Source organism: Uloborus diversus, chromosome 7 (genome assembly GCF_026930045.1).
Source record: "Uloborus diversus isolate 005 chromosome 7, Udiv.v.3.1, whole genome shotgun sequence".
NCBI lineage: Eukaryota > Metazoa > Arthropoda > Arachnida > Araneae > Uloboridae > Uloborus > Uloborus diversus.
In genome coordinates, this window is record NC_072737.1 from 138,901,474 (window position 1) to 138,923,767 (window position 22,294).

General features: G+C 31.3%; 1 protein-coding gene across 1 annotated transcript in view; it reads left to right on the forward strand.

Moving 5' to 3' along the window:
- LOC129226909 (uncharacterized) overlaps positions 1-22,294 on the forward strand; it is a 111,982-nt gene that overhangs the window by 56,311 nt on the left and 33,377 nt on the right. The window contains 6 exon segments of the mRNA XM_054861538.1: positions 6,951-7,220; positions 9,730-9,838; positions 15,214-15,430; positions 17,125-17,181; positions 17,279-17,488; positions 18,602-18,708. Of these exon segments, the coding sequence (XP_054717513.1) occupies positions 6,951-7,220; positions 9,730-9,838; positions 15,214-15,430; positions 17,125-17,181; positions 17,279-17,488; positions 18,602-18,708 (970 nt within the window).

Below are 22,294 nucleotides of genomic sequence, written 5' to 3' on the forward strand. Positions count from 1 at the left end.
CTCATAATATACGGTAAAATTCATCGAATTTCAGAATGGGGACTAGAAATTTATTTGGTTGAAACAAGTATTTCGTTGCATTAGTATACGTTGTAATAGGATTTTACTGTATTTCTCTTTAGAAAACTTCCTAAGGAAGAAAACGATGCATAATTTGACCCCAAATAGAATCGTGAAACGTTTCTTATGGGGTCGCAATATTTCTCCTTATTTTAAGACATGTACGATATTATACAGTTTTTAAAACATTACGTGAGAAACAAAATAGCATAATTTTTATTTTCCAGTGCAGCAATGCGAATTGTAGCTAATTTTATTTTTATTAAAGAATATTTCCTAGCTTATATTTTGTGTCATAATTCCTGCGTTTTACCTCGAGTTTTTATTTATTGCCAGAAACAATGAAAAAAAATAATAAGTTAAAATACTTATTTTTAATTAACTGTTTTGGAAATAGCTTAAATATATCGATATTGTGATTAACTGCAAGTTTTGAGTGTTTAAATCAAAAAATCATGTACTTGTGTTATTCCATACTTTTCAGAGCGAATCAAGCTTGTACAGATAGTCTTTACAATTAAAAAACATGTTTTATATTTTTTTAAGTACGTTTGCTTAAATATTATTTCTCCAACAGCGCTATCATTTTTGGAAAACAACTAAAATTCAGGACAATATTTATTCTTCCAGAAAAAAATAAGTTTTTTTTTTTTTTTTTTTTTTGAGCAATTGCGAATGCTTATTATCTTTACTTGACCAAAGCTGATGTTGCTCTGATTTTTCAGATTGTCATGATGACAAGAATAACTCTAGCTCGTTGTTTTAATATTTACTAAGAAGTCAAATTTTCGTCGCCATGGTTACTAATTGTTTGTGATCATTCAAGGTTTAACTTAGATTTTACTTTTAAAAGGGGAGGGCGGTGTAAAATTACATTTCGGGGAAAAAAAAACATCAATGTGGATGAAATTAAAAACAAAATTTCATCCAAATACAAAATTTCCAGATTACTAATACCGACATTTAAGATTGATAAGAAAACAAAAATACAGAAGGCTTTCTGATGTCTTCAGAAAGTTTTCGCAATAGAAATAGTTTTATTTATTTTTTTTTTAATTTATCTTTTTAAGAATTTGGAAGCTGTATTTTTGGAGAATAAAAATACTTTTCAAAAACATTTATTCAGTTGCGGAAAACATTCCGTACACCAACATACTCATTAAATACATAGGACATCATGAAAAATATATTAGTAATTTAATATGATTCGGTTAATGTAAAAAACACACCATGCTAGAATTACTAAGCATTGTATGTATTAGTTTTTATGACGTTTTCAGCCTTAAGGTGTGAACAATATAGAATGGGGGTTACAAGTTTTCACTGCTTTCTATTTTCATTCTCAGAAGCTAGATCACTATTTTAATACAATGTAGAAAAAATTAATTACAGGCATTAATGGTTTTCAGGTCACATAAGCACCCCCCCCCCCCTCCTCCTCCTCCCTTAAAAAAACATCATTAAAGATCGTCTTAAATTTCCTTTTTATGACTTTAATTTCAAAAAATTTCGGGAAGGAAGTTTGCAAAAAGTCCTTCTTTGACCATAAAAAAAAAGTTTTCTAAAATTGCATTTTTGGAACTTTGATTTCAAGAACCTGCATGTCCCAGAACGTTACTAAAGATGGCCTACAATCATGTTTATAACACTTTGAAAATTTTGCCGCCCCCCCCCCCCCCAACATCACACTAAGACTGCGTTTTTAGACTATTTCGAAAAATTTCGGGGAAAGCTTCCGAACTCCCATTTTCCAAATACTACCAGAGATCGTTTAAAACTGCATTTTGAAAATTTTATTTTCGAGAAAATTAAAAGGCATAGCCCCCAAACAGAGTGCTTGGAAAAATAGGGAGTTCAGTCGACGCTCATTATAACGACCACTCATTATAAAGATCATTCCATTATAACGACCAGTGGTAAAAGCGCAAACTTTGTCCCTATGAACTTAATGTTAATTTGCTTTTGCTATAACGACCGTTCTGTATCTTCTAATCCAATACAACGACCGAATTCAGCAGACACTATTTCCGGTGTTTTTTCCAATAAAGCAAATTTGTAGTTTGAAATGTCCTTCATTATTGTTTACGGACAGCTGCATGTAGTCTTCAGTGTTCAATCCAACTTTGAGAGGAGGTGGGAGTGGAGCGGGATTACTACTAAAAACAGCACAGAAAAAATAAAGGGAGAATAAAGTGAAACTTCCGGATTCTGAAGTAAAAGGGGTTGACACATTTTATGTTAGTTTAGTGTTTGATAACGTGGTTTTTAAGATCTTTACAGTTTTGCATCTCTCTGAAGCAGCATGGAATAAAGCCCCAGAAAAGACCATCAAGAATTGCTTTCATCATATTGATTTTGAAAAGAAAAAGGAATTGGAATCTACCGCTGAAATGCAAAAGCAACTTGCTGAAGTCAGGCAATCCAAGATGAAAATTTCGATGAAGAAGATGAAATGCTGTAAAATGTTTTTAAGAAAATGAAACTGGATGAAGCTTTAAACTAAAACAATTATGCTAACATCGATTCTGATTTAGAATGTGTCGAGCATCTGTCAGAAGATTAACTATTTCTCGATACTGTGCATAAAAATAAATTGATGTATCATGATCAGATGAAAAAGGAATTGAGACCAAAGTTTCTAGTGTGATAGGTTTGGAATGTTCAAGGGACTTTTAAATGTTCCTTCAAAGGCACACTACCCATCATCTATAACTGAAATGGAAAATTGTGTTTTGCAAAAATCATGTGCGTTAAAAAGGCAAACAAGTGTTTCTGATTTCATCTTCAGAAAATAAATGATTTTTAAGTATGATTTTTAAGTAAATGATTTTTAAGTATGTAATCAGTTTTTCCCCATATTTTCTACTTTAAAATCTGTCATAATATTTTTCACCCATTTTTTAAAAAATGTCTATGATAAAAAATACTTTAGGAATTTAACTGGAATCTTTGAAAAAATGCAAACTTTATTGGAGGAACGTAATATGCTTGATGCATGCATATATGTTTTTTAACTTCTTCCTCCTATAACGTCCACTCATTATAAAGACCTTTTTCTCTGGGACGGAGATGGTCGTTATATCGAGCATCGACTGTATTTCTGAGTAATTGAGTTTAATTAATATGATCTTTATCGTATGCTTACGATAAAGATCATATTAATTAAATATAGAAATGGTTCCCTCTCTTAAACAAGAAGCTAAACCCTTTCTCTCGCTGTATTTACATATTACTAGGAGTCAATAGAATAGAAAATGTGGGATCTCAAAAAAGATTTTTGTTCAGTTCGAATGATAAAATTACTAATAATCATTTAATTAGAACATTCATTTTATTCTGTGACTGAAGACGCGATACTATAATTTTTCGGCACAGAAGTGCGTAACACAGAACTTTTTTAAAAAAGTTGTCTTGGTTTTTCTTTTCTTTTTTTTTTTTTAATTGCGAAATACCCTTACTTGTACTTATAATTGCTTTCCTAAATGTAAGCTGTTCATTTTCATTTTTGTCGTAACTTTATGTATTTCCTGCAAATCTGTTTCTTGCCCTTTTTTTATTTTTTATTATTGATTCATTAAATGCAAGATGCATGAAAACGAGGCAGAGCGATAAAAACTTTAAATCTGGCAGAGCGAGACATTGAGGTTTTTTTCACCTAAGTATTTCGAGATTTTTTTTTCAGGCAGATATATATCAAGGTAATATTTTCGTACCTCCTGAGAAAAAGGACAACCGTTAATATTTATTACATGACAACTAACAAGGATCAAATACTCACAAGACTTATTAGAAAATTTTAATAAAAACTCAATGTGTTGAAGCAGAAGCACTATATACACTATATGATCAAAAGTATTGGAACACTTTCAAAAATTCACATTTTTAGGGATTTCTCGAGAAATAATAGACCAATTGCTCTATAATTTGCTTCGCATAAAATGTATACTCTAGTTGTCATTTTCCAATAAAAATTAAGTCTGCTATTCATTTAGGGACCAACAACAAATTGAGGAAATAAAAAAAAAGTTTTTTGATCATTTTTCATTGTAAATTGCTGGGAATAAGCTATAATTTTCAGAAATGAGTTAAAAATCTATCAAACACTTATTTTTATATTTATGTGAAAGTATCTCTTATACCCATGGAAATATAAGCATTTCTTTCGAAAATGCAAATTTCTTTTGAAGGTTTTCGCCTCATATCACGCAGAGTATTTCGTCGAACGTTACTAAACTTTTAGAATATTTGACAGCATTTTAGAGAGACATAATAATAAAATTTGAAGTTAAAATATGGAAAAATTGATGAAATATGAACAATTAAAGCAATTAATTTTTCACTGCGCATGCACGGAAGATAGCAATTTATAACATTCATAATCCAAAGCTCAGATACTTCCTACAATCCATGAAAAAAATTCCACCTCAATTTCTTTAAAATTTAAAAAGTTATCAGCTATCTAATGAGCCGAATTTCTATAATTCTAGGATATGCGACGAATGGTAAGGGGTCGTTCGCAAACTGGTAACACTTTCCTGCCATCGTTACAGAGTGATTCATGATAAGAATGTATATTTTGTCGCTGGTCCCCTAAATGAATAGCAGACTTAATTGTTATTGGATTTGACGTCTGGAGTATACTTTTCATGTGAAAAAAAATTACAGAGCAGAATGCAATTGGTCTTTTATTTCTCGAGAAATCCGTAAAATTGTGAATTTTTGAAAGTGTACCAATACTTTTGGTCATATAGTGTATGTAATACCTCATGTATTTTGCCGAATTTAGTAACTGGGAATTTGAGACTCTAAAAGTGCTAGGTTTAGCTTTATTTCAAAATTTCAGCATAAGATAGTTTACAAACCTTGAGAGTGGGTGAAGGGGTGATTTGTGCCTTTGAGTTTGGAGCAGGGTGAGCACCCCTGCATACAAAGATCACAGAAAAATCTTTAATTTTTCAAATTCAGGAAATCCTTTTCCGTTGCCGTCCGCGACTTTGCCGTTATGCTCAATTTGAAAGAACTTTCACCATAACAACCCCTTGAGAAATGCTATCGTAGCCTTCTCATCTGCATATAGTAATTAGATAAATAAATATTTTTTCAAAAAGAAAAGGATTCAAAGATAAAGATTGGGGGAATTTTCTGGTCACCAGTGGTGAGTAAAGGCAATTATAGTAGCCACATTTTTTGTAGTCGCCACTCCATTTGTAAAACAGGTAAATAACCAACAAAGTAGCATTTAATTTACCATTAAAATATAAATATTATCAGTTAAAATAAAGGTTAATGTAACTAATTAGTGGCATTAATGTTAATTGTACAATCAAGTATTAACTATGCAAAGAGGATCTAGTTTCATTTTTAAGAAGAATGTTTTCTGACAACTCGGATGGGGTTGGGGAGAGTGGCAAACAGGCAGCGGAAGCGAAACAATTTCGCCAACCGATAACTGGTATTTTTAGTCCCCACTTTTATTCGGCACTTGATTTTTAAAATATATTAAGTAGGATCATCCATTTTTAAAGAAATTTTTTTGGTTAGAATTTAGAGTTCATTTCGTTAAAATTCAGTGTGGTCATGCAGGCTATCTTTTTTTTTTCCTTCCTTTTTTGAAATCATCAATTTTCAATAATGAACATTTTTCTAAAAATAAAACAAATTTATGAATTTATTTATTGCAAATATTCATTCATTCGTTAATTTTTCCTAGATGAGATCTGAAACCTTATTGATGGGGGAAAAAAAATCTTCATTTCAAAATTAGTTTTAGCGCGAATACAAATAAATTAATATCACAAGTAGGATTGCAAAATGTGCGACAATGTAAAATTCCGCGCCTTTCACATTGAGTTATTTTTCTTTTACCTATGTAGTCAAGACTCAAGAGGGAAAGAACTAGAATTTCCTTGGAAGGGTCTGTAAAAAGCTGCAGTTTCATTTCGCCGACAGCTATACCTCCCTTGACTTGCACAGCAGGGGGAGTGTCCGGTTTGTTCCCCTGCAAAATGTGACAGGTCACATGATCCACACTTTCATCGGTCACCGTTCTTCTATTGTTTGTTGAAGTGTCAATCATTTCACTGATGTACACTGCTTTCGTTTAAAGAAAAGGCCCATTTTCAAGCGAGATCGTTTTTCTTCCCCACTGAAGAGCAGCCTTAAGTAAATAACTATGACTCATCATTTTTCATAAGCAATTTGTGAATTTTTTTATTTATTGGTTTTTAAACTACTTTTGCTTCAAAAATTGTTTGTTATTTTTGCATTCCGTGCAAATTTAAAACAGAAAGAAATAAAATTTTAATTTATACTTACTTTTATAAAACACTTTTAATTTTTTTTTTTTAATTTTCAAGGTGCTACAATAACTAAGCTTTATAAATCATGCATGCAGTCCTTTTATGCTGTATTAATTTCATTTAGGTTTTAGTTTCATGCCAAATCAAATATATATTTTGCTTTATAACTAAATAATATAAAAGAGATTTTGCTCTCATGTGCCGTTACAATGTAAAATTAGCTTTTTTATGTGCCTTTTTTAAAATTTTGCTGTACAAATTAAACTTTATACTTTGAAGTTTCGAGCAGCTCTTCAAAAAATGGAATTGGTTCTTTTGTTTCTGCTTAGCTTTACTAGTAATGTAAACACGTAATGTTTTCTACCTAAAGTTGTTTACATTATGATTTATTTTACCTTGATGAAATTGAAGGTGTAGACAAAGTGCTCTAAAAACTAGAGCTTATTTTATGTTTTTTTGCTTGCCTTTTCAATAGTGCTTTGCAGCATGCACCTCCCTCCCCCCTAAATTTATTAATATGATTCCTCAGAAGCATTTTTCAAACTGTCAAACGAACGACTTATTGTATTTTTTTTTTATAATTCTGTATAGATAATAATCAAGAAGGGTTTGCTGTGGAGTACTTTAAAGTTCATGTTGGACCCATTAATGGACGATGTACCTTGATGCCTTTGAGTGGATACAGCCTCAACTTTGATTTTCGATTGCATTGCTTGGAATGGAAAACAGACCACTCTCCTCTTTATTATGAAATAAGATATTCTTTTAAAGAAGAGGAAGCTGGACATCTAATTTACTTTGGATTAAACGAAAATATTAGATTCACTCTTCCTGCGGGACATGAACATAACTCTTATCATGGTGAGTTATAATTTTGTTTTGAGAAACTACAAATAATAATACTTAAAAATTTTGCTGAAAATGATCCACTTATTTCATAGATTTTTCTTTCCCGTTTTTTTTTTTTTTTTTTTTTGGCATCCTTCTTATATTAAAAATTTTGTCTATACATCAGAGGTGAATTCATAAACTTTCTAGTACTGAAACACTAATGAGAAGTGGGTGATCCTGAATCACGATCAATTTTATGTTATTGGGGAATTTGTTTTTCCAAAAAAGCAGTAAACTGGAATGGAGTTCCGATACCTTCTACCAATTCACCTCTGCTATACTTATAGAAATATTTGTTTGTGGCACACAACAGAGGAAAATGGTAAATCCTAGAATAGGGGTCGAGTACCTTTGTGGAATTATTAGCCATTTTTTTTCTGATGTGGTTTATTTCTTGTTATAACTAAATCTTAGAGCAAATTTTGTTAATATTAGAAAGATATGTATGTAATGCTTTTTATATATATCTACTTTAAAACATGTATTTATTGGGAAACTAAAGCTTTTATTTTATGTAGTAACACACCATTAGATCCAATGTCATGAAGAAAATACATTAACTTAATTTATTAAAAATAAATCTTACTAATATTATATATGCGAAAGTTTGTCTGTATGGATGTATGGATGTATGGATGTTTGTTACTCTTTCACGCAAAAACTACTGAACGGATTTTGATGAAAATTTACAATAATATAGCTTATGCATCAGAATAACACATAGGGTAGTTTTCGTCCCATTATGGGGGGCAAAACCCCCTTAGGGGGGGCAATAAAACACAATTTTTGTATAAATTCTCTAATATTGGGATGAAAAAATACTTGCACATATTTACATTATATGTCCATCGAAAGCTCTGATTTTTCTGCTGAAGATGGCACCTGTTCGAAATTTCTAAGTAGAATAAAAAACGAGTTATGAGCTTTTTAGATCCATGTTCGAAGGCTTTCCTCAACTCAATACAGTATTTAGTGTATCATCTCAACTCCCTGTCGATAGCGACAATTGTTGTATTGTTGACTTTCTTTGCTTTTCGTGATTGTACAAGGCTTTTTTCAAGTCAAATCTTGAAGTAAGATTTTTGCACAAGATTGGCAAATAATACATAATTTGGCTGATGATTTTCCATTTAAACGGAACTTTAATGTAATCAATGGTTTTTATTATTATTTATGCTGATTGAACACTTACTCATTATCCAAACAACCAGCAGATCGCCAAAATTTTTGCAGAAAGATTTCCGTAGCTGATGCATTTGGCAGTTTTTTCAACATTGCTGTTTTTGAAGCCGAAGACTACGTCATAATGTTTCTCAGCTTTCACCATGTAAACAAAATATCGCCAATCAAAGAATTTTCAAAAGACTTTTTTTACTGTGTTAAATAATCCAGCAACTAAATTAGGCAAATCCATAAACAAAACAAAAACTTCCATTAATTTTCCTTTTTGCACAATTTCAAACAATCACCAAATTTTATTACTTATTTTGGTAACATTTGGGATGAAACTGTTTAGCACCATTTTATGGTGACCAAAAATATCTCAGCATCTGGCGACGATATCTCTGTAACAAAAATTAATATCATATCGTTTTACAAAGTAAGGAAAGAATGGGGGAGCATCATCGAAGGTACCTCGAAACGACTTTCGCAAATTCGGTAAAATCGCACCAAGAGCCACAATGATTGAAATTTCCCGAAATAACTTAAGCAAGTATAAGAAGATTACGAGCGCAGCTACTTTTTTTTAATCACTTCGTACTTCATTAGCCATACAGAGAAGGTTTTAGACTCCATGTTAAAAAAAAGTGTCAACAGATTAACCTTTTTAAACATGAGAAGATTAATTTCATGTTTTTTAAATTTGTATATGCTTAAATATAGTGCTTTCGTTTCTAAATCAATACTACTTTGTTCTTTATACTTATTGCTATTTTAGTTTTATGGGTAAGGAAGAAACTCGATTTTTAATCACGTCAAAAAGATGTGTTTTAAATTCTTTCACTTAAAACAGAAAACAAAAGCAAGTAACGATTTTTTCTAATAATTATTACTGACCCAGGCAACGCCGGGTATTTTTGCTAGTGTATTAATAAAAACCTAATTTTAATGAGTTATATATTGCATTGCTAAAAATAGTAACTATGCAATATTAGTAAGATTTTTGCGATTGATTAGTTCAGCAAGTGTTGTTTTTTATGAATTTTTGAATGGATTTTTTTTTTGGTAAATACTATCTTTGTTAATAATAATAATAATTATTAAAAAAAATTGCTATCAATGATAGATACATACATTTGTGTGTCTACTCTTAATTTTTTTAATTTTTGTTCCTTAAGTTCTAGCTTCAAGTGTGTTTATTTTTTTTTTTTTTACAATGTTTTGAAATGTGAATATGAGTAATTACTGCAATATTTCATTTATTTCTCTTCCTTATAGTATGTCGATACACTGTATGCATTTCTTTCTTTTTTTACAGTATTTTTAAATGTACTGGTACGTGATAATGTTGGTGCACCAACAAAAGTTTGCTCCTTAGATAGAGAAGTTAAACCCTTGCCTTTAAATACAAGTATGGTGCAATATGTGTAAGTTTTTCTGTTAAAATCATTTTTACCGCCATATATGACATTTTTTTCTTCTGTCATTTGGCAGTCTGATTTGATGTGAATTGTCCAAAGTATGAAAATATTTATTGATTTCGAAATTGAAAATTTCATATTCTTAAAAACATGTAAAAAAAAAAAAGGTTTTGTAGTTTTTAAAATTTTTTATTCAAATTTTCGTTTAAAAGATTTGAAAAAATAGATAAATAAATAAATTTATTGGCTTTGGCTCTGCTTTGAACACATTAGTGTTTAGATTTCTATTTAAGCTTTAATGTATTATTTAAAAGTAATAATTTAACATTTAAATGCATCATGTTGCAGTCTGTGATAGCACAAACATTTCTATGACTTAAATTTTTGTGACACCATAATTATGCGGAACCATTTTAGGTTGATGTTAGCAACACTCCACTTGCATTGTTTGTATCTGTGCTCAATGGTGCTGATGTGTCATTGACTTTTGTTTCATCTCTTAACCTCAGTTTAAAGCACCTGTTGCATGAAAAATACAGCCAGACCCGCTTCAAGCCTGATCGGCGCCGTCGTGCAAATGTCTTTTGAGCACCTTTTTGCAGTGGCGTCCCGCAAAACTATAGGCTACATACAGCCGGAAACATTATTTTTAGACAAATATGACGTGGAAAAAAAAGTTTGGCATTTAATTTATTAAAAAGAGAAAAAAGAAAAAAACAATGTGTAAAGATTTGTATTAAATTTTGGATTACAGTATGTTTTTACTTCATATCTCGGAAGTTATTTCAAGTTCAGTAGTTCCTCTGATATGCTAATGCGTTTTTGTTAAAGAAAATATTTTAAATATCAAAGTTAATGCCGATCTAAATATCTCTCTAATCTCTTACTGATGAATAATTAAACTTTTATGCCTGTTAAAACATAACAGGGTACTACTCATATTTCTAATTTGAAGTATAGAAGGTATTCCTCCTTAAAAACTGAAACTGAAATCCTTTGCGGTAAAACCAATATTTCTAAAATACGGAATCATTAAGAAGGTATTGAATATGATAAATAAAACAAATTCATTGTCCATAGCTCTTTCAATGCACAAATAATTAAAGAAAAAAGTGAAGGAGGGATCGAGTAATTATGGTCAAGTTGTTACTTTTTGGAACTATAAAGTGAACCAAAATTGATGTCCACAATACATTAATATTATGCACAAATAAATATATGCAAATGGGCTTACAATATTTTTCATCTATGATAACATTGTTCGAATTACCACGAACAATAGTTTGAAATCAAAAAAGGACATATTTCTCAAATTACAAATACAAATACAAAAGTGATGACCAGCAACAGGCTCTGGGCCCAACTAGACTGGTCCTAGTCAATTTACAATCCCCAGTGAAGATCAATGGCCCTCTTAAAACTGTCTACTCCTTTGCTCATTACCACCTCTTCCGGTAAGCTGTTCCAAGGTTCCACTACCCTGCTAAAATAATAATTTTTCCTAATATCCATGTTAGCCTGAGATTTAAATAGCTTAAAACAATGACCCCTTGTCCTGTTTTCAGTGCTAAACTTTAGCCCCGTAACATCTTTCGTTTTAATAAATTTAAACAGCTGAATCATGTCCCCTCGGTCTCTTCTTTGCTCAAGACTGTACATTTTTAGCTTTCTAAGCCTGGAATCATAATCTAAGTGAGAAAGTCCACTTATTAGCCTTGTAGCCCGCCTTTGAACCCTTTCCAGTACATTAATGTCTTTCTTAAGATAAGGAGACCAAAACTGAACAGCATACTCCAAATGGGGTCTTACCAAACTTCTATATAAGGGCAGAAGAACTTCTTTAGATTTATTTGAAATAGATCTATTGATAAACCCAAGCACCTTATTGGCTTTGTTGCTAGCAATGCTGCACTGTTGGCTAAACTTTAAATCCTGACTTATTAAGACCCCCAGATCAGTAACTTTGTCTGCCTGACTAATGACTGAACCTTGCAAATAATAACTTGTACACTTATTTCCATGCCCTAAATGTAGCACTTGACATTTCCCAACATTAACAGCCATACCCCATTTATCAGCCCCCTCCGTAATATGATCTAGATCCTCTTGCAGCTGATTTGCTTGTTCTTCATTTTCTACAGTCCCCATAACTTTGACATCATCAGCAAAACAATTCATGTTCCCAGAAATATTTTTGTGAATATCGTTCGTAAAGACAATGAACAAAACAGGCCCTAACACTGATCCTTGAGGAACCCCGCTTAAGACCTCACTCCAATTAGAATAATTTCCCCTTACAACTACTCTTTGTTTCCTTCCGGTCAGCCAATTTTTTACCCGAATGAAAGTTTTCCCTCCTATTCCTATATCGGCTAATTTGCTAAGTAGAGCAACATGCGGTACCTTATCGAAAGCTTTTTGAAAATCAATGTAAACAACATCTACAGGCTTCTTATTGTCCAAAGCCATGGTAACTTTGTCATAGAAATGTAATAAATTAGTTGCACAAGATTTACCTTTCCTGAAACCGTACTGAAAACTAGTCAATAGATTATTAGTCTCTAGAAAATTTACTATCTTAATTTTCATCAATGTTTCAAAAATTTTGCAAACCACCGAAGTTAGACTCACAGGTCTATAATTTCCCGCACTCCCTTTAGACCCTTTCTTGAAGAGCGGTGTAATGTTAGCCAGCTTCCAGTCCTCTGGCACTGTCCCCGAATTATAAGAAGCATTGAAAATGTTTGCGATTACATCTGCTAATTCCTCTGCACATTCAACTAAAATTTTCGGATAAATATTATCTGGCCCCGGAGCCTTAGTCTCTTTAATTTTTTTCAAATGAAATAAAACGTCATCCCTGGAAAATACAAAGTCCTCAAGCTGTACTATAGCTTGTGTCTTGTTGGTGTCAACTGTTGAGATACAATACAACATAACCTCAAAAACTAAAATAGGGAATGAATTTCTTGTGCCTCATATGCTCACTCAGACTTGTGTACTATAGACATACCAAAATAGAATTCATGGCTCCATATTAGGAAAAAAATTGCTAATGCATACAATAATTAGCATCATGTGTTTTCGCTGTAAAAGATTGCACTTTTGAATAGCATATTTAGACACAACATGGCATTCATTTTTCCTTTTGGATAGATAGCGAGCAGACTACTTGTTTTAATAAACAGTGTAATTTCACCGCCACAATTGGATATAATCAGGACCTGGTAAATGCATGATCCAGCAGATCCATGGACCTGGGCACCACAATTTTAGGGATTCCAAAATAGGGTAAATTTCTTCCTCTGTTTTTTGAAAACTTCCACTTGAAAAATGTGGAAATTTTCTTGTAGGAAGGGTTCCAAATTTTGCCAGGGCCTGGGCATCACTTTGGCTTGATCAGGATCTGGATTTCATGAAAAGTTCATTTTTATTTTTTTGGTAAGAGAGATTCTTCCTATTTCTTTGGAGCATTTTTGATTGGTAGAACTCGGCGCCTTTTTGAAACTAGCGCCATCGTGCGCCGCATGACCTTGCACATACGGACGGCATGACCCTATAGAGCTTACCTTATTTGTCAAAAATTTACATTTTGAGGTAAAGGGAAGCAAAGGAATGTAAGTGCCAAAATTAAATCTTTGGAGGTACAACTGATAGGGGAACCTCTACTCTGTTTTAGGGCAAGAGATTGTACTAGATCTGTTTCTCCGAGCCAGAGGAACGTAAGTCACATTATGATAATTTTACAGTGGAGAGGAAACACTTTTTTCTGGACCATGCAAAGGATGGGGTCTGCACTTTTTTAAGGGGTCACATTACCTTCCAAACATTTTTTTGAAACATTTAAGTAAATTTTAATTTTCTTTGAAACCATAACATGCATATTTAATTTGTAATCAATTATTTATTTTCAAAATTTTAAAATATTGCCTATTTTTTAAAATAATTAAAAACATTTAGGAAAATTTCAATTTTTTAAAAATCTCTAAGGCTTTTTTGTTTTTGTACTAATTTAAAAAAAGTTTTTTGCTAAACGATCAGAAAAATCTGTGCATTAATTTGCTTATGTGTTTATTAGAAAAATTTTCTGTGATTAATTACGTAAAAAATCGTAGTTTTTGTTACAAAATTTTGGTTTTTAAAGGTATAACATGCATTAAACATTTGAGTAATTTATAAAATGCTTATCTAATGCACAGTTGTGTTAAATATATTATCCTAATTGCAAAAGGTATTACTTTAAAGCTGTATCTTTAATAGAAAAAATCCTTTGGGATTCTAATGACATGAAAACACACACACAAAAAAAAAAGAATAATCAAGAAAAAGCAATTTAAAGTGTTTTTTGCATAAGAACACATAGAGAAACCTAAAACCACTCATAACTTTTTAAATATTTGAACTAAAATGAAAAAAACTTTTCTCCTATGTTTGGAATAATTTTTAGTTTTGAAATAAGCAATAAAATTTTTTTTTGATTCTTTAATCACTTTTGAGGTACTGTAACCCTTTAACCCTGGTAAAAAATTGATTATTATTATTATTTTTTTAATTCCGTTCACATCGCTTGATGCGGAATAGACCTTATACATACAATCCACTAATAAACCGAAAATCGCAATTTTTGAACTTTCATCCTTCTGGTTCTGAGGTACAGAGTTGCTATGGTGAGTGCTGCTATATAGCATGATTTAGAAAAAATGTTTAATAAAAGCCTACTTAGGATATGAACTTCAAATGCGTTTACTTGAAACTTTAAAAAATCCACTTACATCCCTTTGCTTCTCACTGCCTCATTTGATTAAAAAAAATAGTGAGTTTTGCATTAAGGGTTCATGATATAATGGATGTTCCAAATTAAATTGAAAAACAATTCTTACATAAAATTCAGGTGACAGGACATGCATTTTTCTTCTCAGGTTTCCCAACGTACTGCAAATAATCTAAATTAAAAAAAAAAAAACATTTTAATCAAAATTATGTAGTTATTTACAAATTTTAATGAATGAACTATATTACGATATTTTCAAAATATCCACTGTCATCATGATTTACATGTTTTAGTGATCGGTAATTGGAATATGATTGCAGTAATATGTACAGCAGTAGGTTTGCTTTGATGGTAGCATTCTTTCAAAAAAGAGAACATACCTTGATAATACATAAATGAACTTTTGGTCTCCTTTTTTCAGCTCTTAATCTGAAAACATTCTCTTTGCTTATGCCTCTGTTAATGCAATGCAAAATTTATTCAAAATTATTTAAATGCTTTTGAATGATCCTCTTATAATTAACAGTTTTGTGGAGTTTTTCTATCGTTACTGTATATTATGCATAAAAAATGTTAAGTATGTGAGTCTTAAAATTTTCCGTAATTTCAGATATAATGAAACCTTTCATCCAAGATCTATCTTAAAGAAACTTTTAGGAGAGAAGCATAATCAGGCTGCTTTACATCAGATTCACGTCCTTGTTTCATCTTTAAATAATGCTAATGAACATGGTGAATTAGCTTTAAATTCTAAAGACCAAAAGTTACAGAAAAAAATAATTCACAGTCTACTTGACTGCATGAATGATTTGAAAATTGCCACAAAGGTTGGTATTTTTTCTTGTAATTTTTGTTCTTTATTGTCAAAGTTTTTGTAGCTAAATAATGTGCCATCTTGTGTTGTTTTGCCAAAAAAAAAAAGAAAAAAACTTTTTTTTTGTATTTAAATGATTCAAATTGCACATACCTTTTAAACAATATAAAAATCACTAAAATATTTAAGAGTAATTACAGTAGAACATCAAAAATCTGAAGCTTCAAATACCCAAATGCACTCCTATGAACTACATGCAATATATTAACAACCCGTATATCACATCCAGAGACTGCAGTTTCGTCCTTGTTACAGACTCGTCGGTCTCAAGTAGTGAATAACCAAATCAGAGGCAGATGTCCTCTCATTCAAGCTTAGAGTGCCAACAAACCGGTAGCTAAAGTAAATTTAGCTCGCCAATGAGGATCTATAGTCATGATACAGTTCAACTTGTAAATTGCAAGCAAATGCTTGGGTACTGTAAAAGCACTTATTTTTGCAAGGCTTTAATTTTTGCAGACTCATTGGAATCTCAAAGATTTCAGCCTAGCGAAATATTTTTTACTTTTACTTTTGGTTAGATTCATTAAAAATTTGCGAAATTTTCAGCTCGCAAATTCACTGATATATTCGTCTCGGCAAAAATTGCGATTCATGAAAATTAGTGCTTGAACAGTATTTTTCATAGCAATTTACTGTCCTTAAACCAGGGCTGAGACAAAACTGCATGTGATATACCAACAGCCCAATCATCATACCCAAAGATTCATTTGAATAAATGAGACATTTTTACACACATATTTGCACTTTATTCTGAAAATTTTAAACTTTGGCTATTAAACTTCCATTTGTTTAAATGTACTTTTTTTTTGTATCATAATATGAGGCATCAATTTTCTAAATCTTGTATTTAAGAAACAATGATTTGTACATATTGCGGCTATGATCATACTGTCACACCTGCGCTATGGTGACCTGATTGGTAAGGCATCGGACTTGTGACTGAAGGGTCACAGGTTCGATCCTAGCCAGTCCAAGATCCGCCTTCTCCATTAATGGTGACTGGGGGACGCTAAATATGCTTGTGGTCACAAAGTCCTCCAAATGAAATGATACCTCTGGGGGCTGCTGGACCAGGGATAGCTCGGATTCTGGTCTTGATCAAAAAATCAGAGCTGACTTCATTGTCCCATCCAACTGGTTAAATCACAAATAGTGGTAGGTACAGGGGACCCTAAAGTGAAAAGGTCACACTTGCAACATGTACAAATTATGATTTTTCAGGTATAAAACATTCTTTTTAATAAGTTAGTACTTCATATTATGAAACATAATGGATCCTTATATCCAAGTACATAAAGATAAAAATTCAAAGTTTAAAATTCTGAGAATAAAATGCAAATATATGCGTAAAAATGTCTCATTTGTGCAAATGGATTGAGCAATCTTAAGATTATAATAAAAATTCTAAGATGGCTCTAATGGAAACAGAAAGTAAAACAGTTTCACCCTATGCAGAACAATGGTTAAATTAAGAATGGTTTTAGTAACCACTTGTAATAATATGTATTGAGTTTTATCAGCATCAGTTAGATCAACCTACTATTGGAAGTTCTCAAAAATGCAAGTTAGAAAGCAATTCCATTTGTGTAATCTTCAAACAAAATACTTTAAAATAATTTAATCTATTGATATATTTCTTTTTAGGTTGAAGCAACTCAAATGCTTTCCGTGTTAAGTGAAATTATATCTAGCAAACAGGCTGTAAGTGAATTATTTTAAGACTTAAATATTTATCCTGAATAAATTTTGATTTCAAGATTTGCTATTTTAATCTTGTTTTTGTCTTTTTTATTTGTAGATAAACCTGTTTGAGATTCAGAAAGCATACAATATTTTTGACAAACTTAAAAAGCAAAGGGAAGCACTTTATAATTTTTTTGCAACAGAGTTATTCAAGCATGGCTTCCTGACATTTTTATCTAAATTAGCCTTTGCAGCAAACTCAAAACTTGTAAAGAATGCAGAATTAATTAATATAGCAAGGGAGCATATGTTGGAAGAAATCATAGTGAGTTTTATGCATTTGTATTTGATTTCATTGTGTGTGTATACATATATATGTGTCTGTGTGTATAAATCTTTTGTGTACATGATTATAAAAATTAAAATGTACTCATAAGGGGGGCATCAGGGGTAGATGCAGTGCTGAAGATAAGAACTTTTTTTTTTTCATTTCATTCAATTACCTATGTCACAAACAAGACACTTGGTTCCCCCCCCCCATGGCAATTTCTCTTATTTTCAGCACTATGGGCCACATACCTAGGATGTTGCCTTGTACATCGCTTGTAGGTGTATTGAGGCAATCACTTGTTTTTGATGCTCTTTGAAAACTTTTTTGCCATACGTTTTGGCATTTTTGTATTTTTTGTTTCATTTTTTTTACAATGAGACTTCCACCTCTGACAAGGCGTGCCTCATTTCGCAAATTTCTTTTTGATTTTATGATAGTTTTGTAATAATGTTAAAATGTCAAGAATCCAAATTATCATGAAATTCTAAACCATTAATGAAAGTATTAATTTGGGTTGTTCTTCTAATCTGGAATTGCATGTAAATGAAGTTTTCTTAAAATTTAAGCGAGGCAATCAAGAGCCAAGGAGGTCCTCATGTCAAGTTTCTCTTTTCTGTACTGTTGAAATGAATCAAAAAATATTGCTTTGTTTTTTCCTACACATAATATTATATTATGGGAGATAAGTTGCAGATTTTTCTCTTAATGCACAAATTAATATCATAGATTAAAAGATGGATCAGTTATTAGTGTTCAATATTTCATATTGCAAGTCAGATACGACAAAGAACTTCAGTTGTAAATCGGTAGGTTTTTGGTATGTCTTGATTTGTGTACTTTTAGTATATTTTGGTTATGGACCAAATTAGAAAGATTAGTTACCCTATAGCTGTAATGTAATGAGGGGGTAGAACCCTCTTCATAAAGAACTGAATTAATAATCATGTATGTATGTAAATTGTTAATTAATAATCATGTAGTCAATTATGTATGACTACATGTATGTTCAAATGCATAACCACTGCCCCTCACTTGAAATATTTCTTGTGGCCTTATAGATAACTTTTCTGTTCAGTTAAAAATATGCTTTTTCTTTCTTTTCAATAGGCTATAATGAGAAATAGATTAAAAACGGAGGAACCTGTATCTATCAGAACTCCTCACTCATATATCAGTGCTGTGTACATTAGTGAAGAAAATAAATTGCTGCCAAAGTATCTTCAGCTGAACCAGATAAGAGTTCCAATGACAAAGGAAACCTACTCATTTCCGGCATTAGAAAAAAATCGTTTCAAAAGGTACTATTTTGAACTTGTGTTGGGTCAACAACTATTTTAATTTATTCATTAATTTTCAGTAATATGAATAAGAGCAATATTTTTCTCTCACAGGTGTGTGGATGAATCTTGCAACTATGATGGAAGTTGTATCGTCTTAATTGTGCATGAATTTGACCACATTACTTTGCTACCTAGTAAAAGCTCTATGCAGCCTTTTCCATCTGAAGAAAGGGCTGTGTTAATAACATTATTGTCTTGTGATGAAATGGTCGATGTCACAAAGCAAACGAAGGAACCATTTACTGCATATTTTGATCGAGCAAAGGGTTCTAAGGTGAATTTCTCATTTTTCAATTCAGTTTCAGCTTTGCTACATGCTGTAACTAATGTAACTAAAGATTGATGTTTTCATATAGTTAAAGCTACTTATTTGAACCAACTGTTGGTGCTAAGCTAAAACCCATATCCTATCTTCAAATAATATGTTAACTCAAAGTTAAGAATACATAACCTTACTGGATAAGAGAATCAAATTCCGCAGAAATTCCTAAAATCTTTCCTTATGGTAAAGAAATCCCAGCATAAATATTACATATGAGGCAGTGAGAAGCAAAGGGATGCAAGTGGCAAATTAAAAATTTGGAGATAACCAGTACAAATGGTAGGTGAATCTCTCTTCTGTCTTGGGGCAAGAGATAGTACTAATAGCCCTGTTAGGGGCTGTTGTACAGCGTGAATTACAAAAACTTTTCAATGAAACCCTACCTGGGATCAAAACTTTAAACACATTTTACTCAAAACTTAAAAATATCCACTTACATCTCTTTACTTCTCACTGACTCATGTCTTCGTGTATAATTTTGTATCTTACCCTTACCAAAATCTGAATGCCTAGAGTAATTGAAAATGTGAGATTAAATTCATTGAAATAAAAGAGTTGATTACGTTATTTTTTAATCATAATGATTTTTTGTTTGGAATTATGAATTCTTAAATCAGACGAAAAATGCTCAAGATTAACCGGCTATAAGAGGTATAAAATAGTTGCAGCTGATGAAATGATTGTAAGCACTTACTTGACTTTACCGTATAAAACCAGATATGTCTAAAAAATTCAGATGCTAGAGACTTGGCATGTCTGAATTTGAATTACTTTTTTCTTATATTTGTATGAGAAATAACTGATTTTATAAATGTCCTTTAAAATGGTTAGCTTTTTGACTGAAGCGATGAGTATTAATCTTCAAGACACACATTTTTTTTAGGCACAAAATAGTTCCATTTTGACAAAAGAGTACATGAATATACATCAAATAAACATCTCTGAGGATGATGTCAACTTTCCTGTTGTGTTTCATTTAAGTCTAAATATAAGTGATCATTCAAATTCTGTGGATGTTTTATTTAGGTAATATAAATAATTGCTGCTTTACTTTTTCTTTCTTTACTGTTATATACAATGTCTGTAACATTATATTTAGAACTTATTTTAACAAATATGTCAATTCAGTTTTTAATTGTTATTAATTTCTACATATAAACTGTAATTGTGTTTTTCTGCTGGTATTTAGTTTTTTCCATGTGTTATTCTAAAAGCAATCATGCTTGCTAATTTTCTGTGTAGATTTATTGTATCAAGTATCTAGAACAAAAATTAGGCTTACTCTTCGTTTTCTCTTTGACTAGAACTAAACCCAACTAGTATAAATTATAATTTTACTATGAACTGTATTTGATGAATATGTAATTTACTATCTTTATTTTTCTGAAAATAAACAATCATTTCGAAAGATCTAAGTGTAAATACAACTATGGTAGTAATAGTTTGATTTTGTAAAACCTTTTGATTTTTTCCATGCAAATAATTATTATTTGAAAACTAATATATTTGTTGGTTACCTCTTATTAATTTTACATTTGTTAAAAATTTGTTGCTTAAATCTCCCAATTATTCTCACTGTGTTGTGAAGAAAGAGTTTTTTTTATTCATATCCCTTGTTCTTCGAAGCTCCCAACCTCCTTTGTTCCTAACTAACTAGAAAGATTTACCATTCACTGATAAATAAATCTTAAAATGTGTGAAGGAAAAGATATGCAGTTTTAAATTGATTTATCATATTGTACAGGAAACTGTTACAAGATTTGTCAACCATTATGTAAAAATATAGTTTATTAATTTTAGGTTGCATTCTACAATTCAGTGTGTTTTTTGTTTACAGGAACATCTAATGGTGTAGTTTCAAAATCAGTTTTAACATCAAGGAGTGATTATTACAACTAGGTAACTTGCTTACTGCGAAATACCTAGCTTTGCCTTCAATCTTTGAGTTGAACCGCACCATAGCTGCGGTCACTCATCTGGTGTGCTAATTCTACATTAGCTAACAGTTTGTTTGGCTTTCTCGGCTCTTTTAAGAGGTTTTCCGCCTCCAGCTAAGTTACTTCCTATTTCCTGCTGATGAGTGCTAAAAAGCAGGAAACTGCAGTCCTCGGATGGAATAATTGAGCTGGCGGTGTATTTTATGTAGGTAATTACAATTCAGCTGTTTGAGGTTAACTCAGCAAATTAATATTTTTTCACGATTTTTTGGGGAATTTGAAAACTTGATTAAATGTTATGTTACTATTTATTAGGTTAGTACCATTTCTAAATTTTATTTAATTAGAAGTATTGGCATCTTCTGAAAAAAAACTTTTCAACAAAAGTGAGAAGGCCTTTTTTGCCAAATTTGTAGTTACCTAGTTGTAAGACTCATCCGTGTATTGTCTTAATAAGATGAAAATTGTTATATTTTTTGATTGGATTATTTTTGTTGATATCATTCCCACTTGTTCAGTGTTCTTCAAGATCATTTGGATGAACTTGAAGCATATGTGATTTCTTTTTTTGTGTAATGTATGAAAGTTGATGTATGAAATATTTTAATCTAGAAGTTTAGCAGTAAGCCGGAGCATTCATTCAAGGCCAGTTTGATATAGACTTGTTCATCACATGCATTGTGTGGGCCTTAAACCTTGTCTCAACCATTATATTTACTGACAGTTGAGCAAAGTTTCAGGTGTATATGATGTATGTAAATGCCATCTTGTTGGGAAGGTATATCTTTTCAGAATACATTTACATACTAATAGTATTGAAATCAACAGGCATTCTTGCTTTGATTGATTGTTCTTAGAGTTAATTCTAACCACCTGAAAATTTGTCTCAACCTGGTTATTTTTTATAGGTGAGCAAAGTTTCAGGTGCCTAGGGTTGGCTCATGTCTGCACTGCCTATGTGAAAAGTAGCTGCCTATATGAAGAAATCTTATTTGAAGAAAATTGTTTGCATGAAAAGCATATTTTTTCTCAGTAATACGGACTGTTGTGTCTTTAACTTTTTTCTTTTTTTTTTGAATCATTTCAAATAATTGTGCATGACCATGTTTGTGGCGTTATTTAATCATTCTGATTGCAAGGGTTTTTTTAGTGTGCTTTAAATCTGTCTATTTTGCTTTTAAATAAATGTTTAAAAAATTGA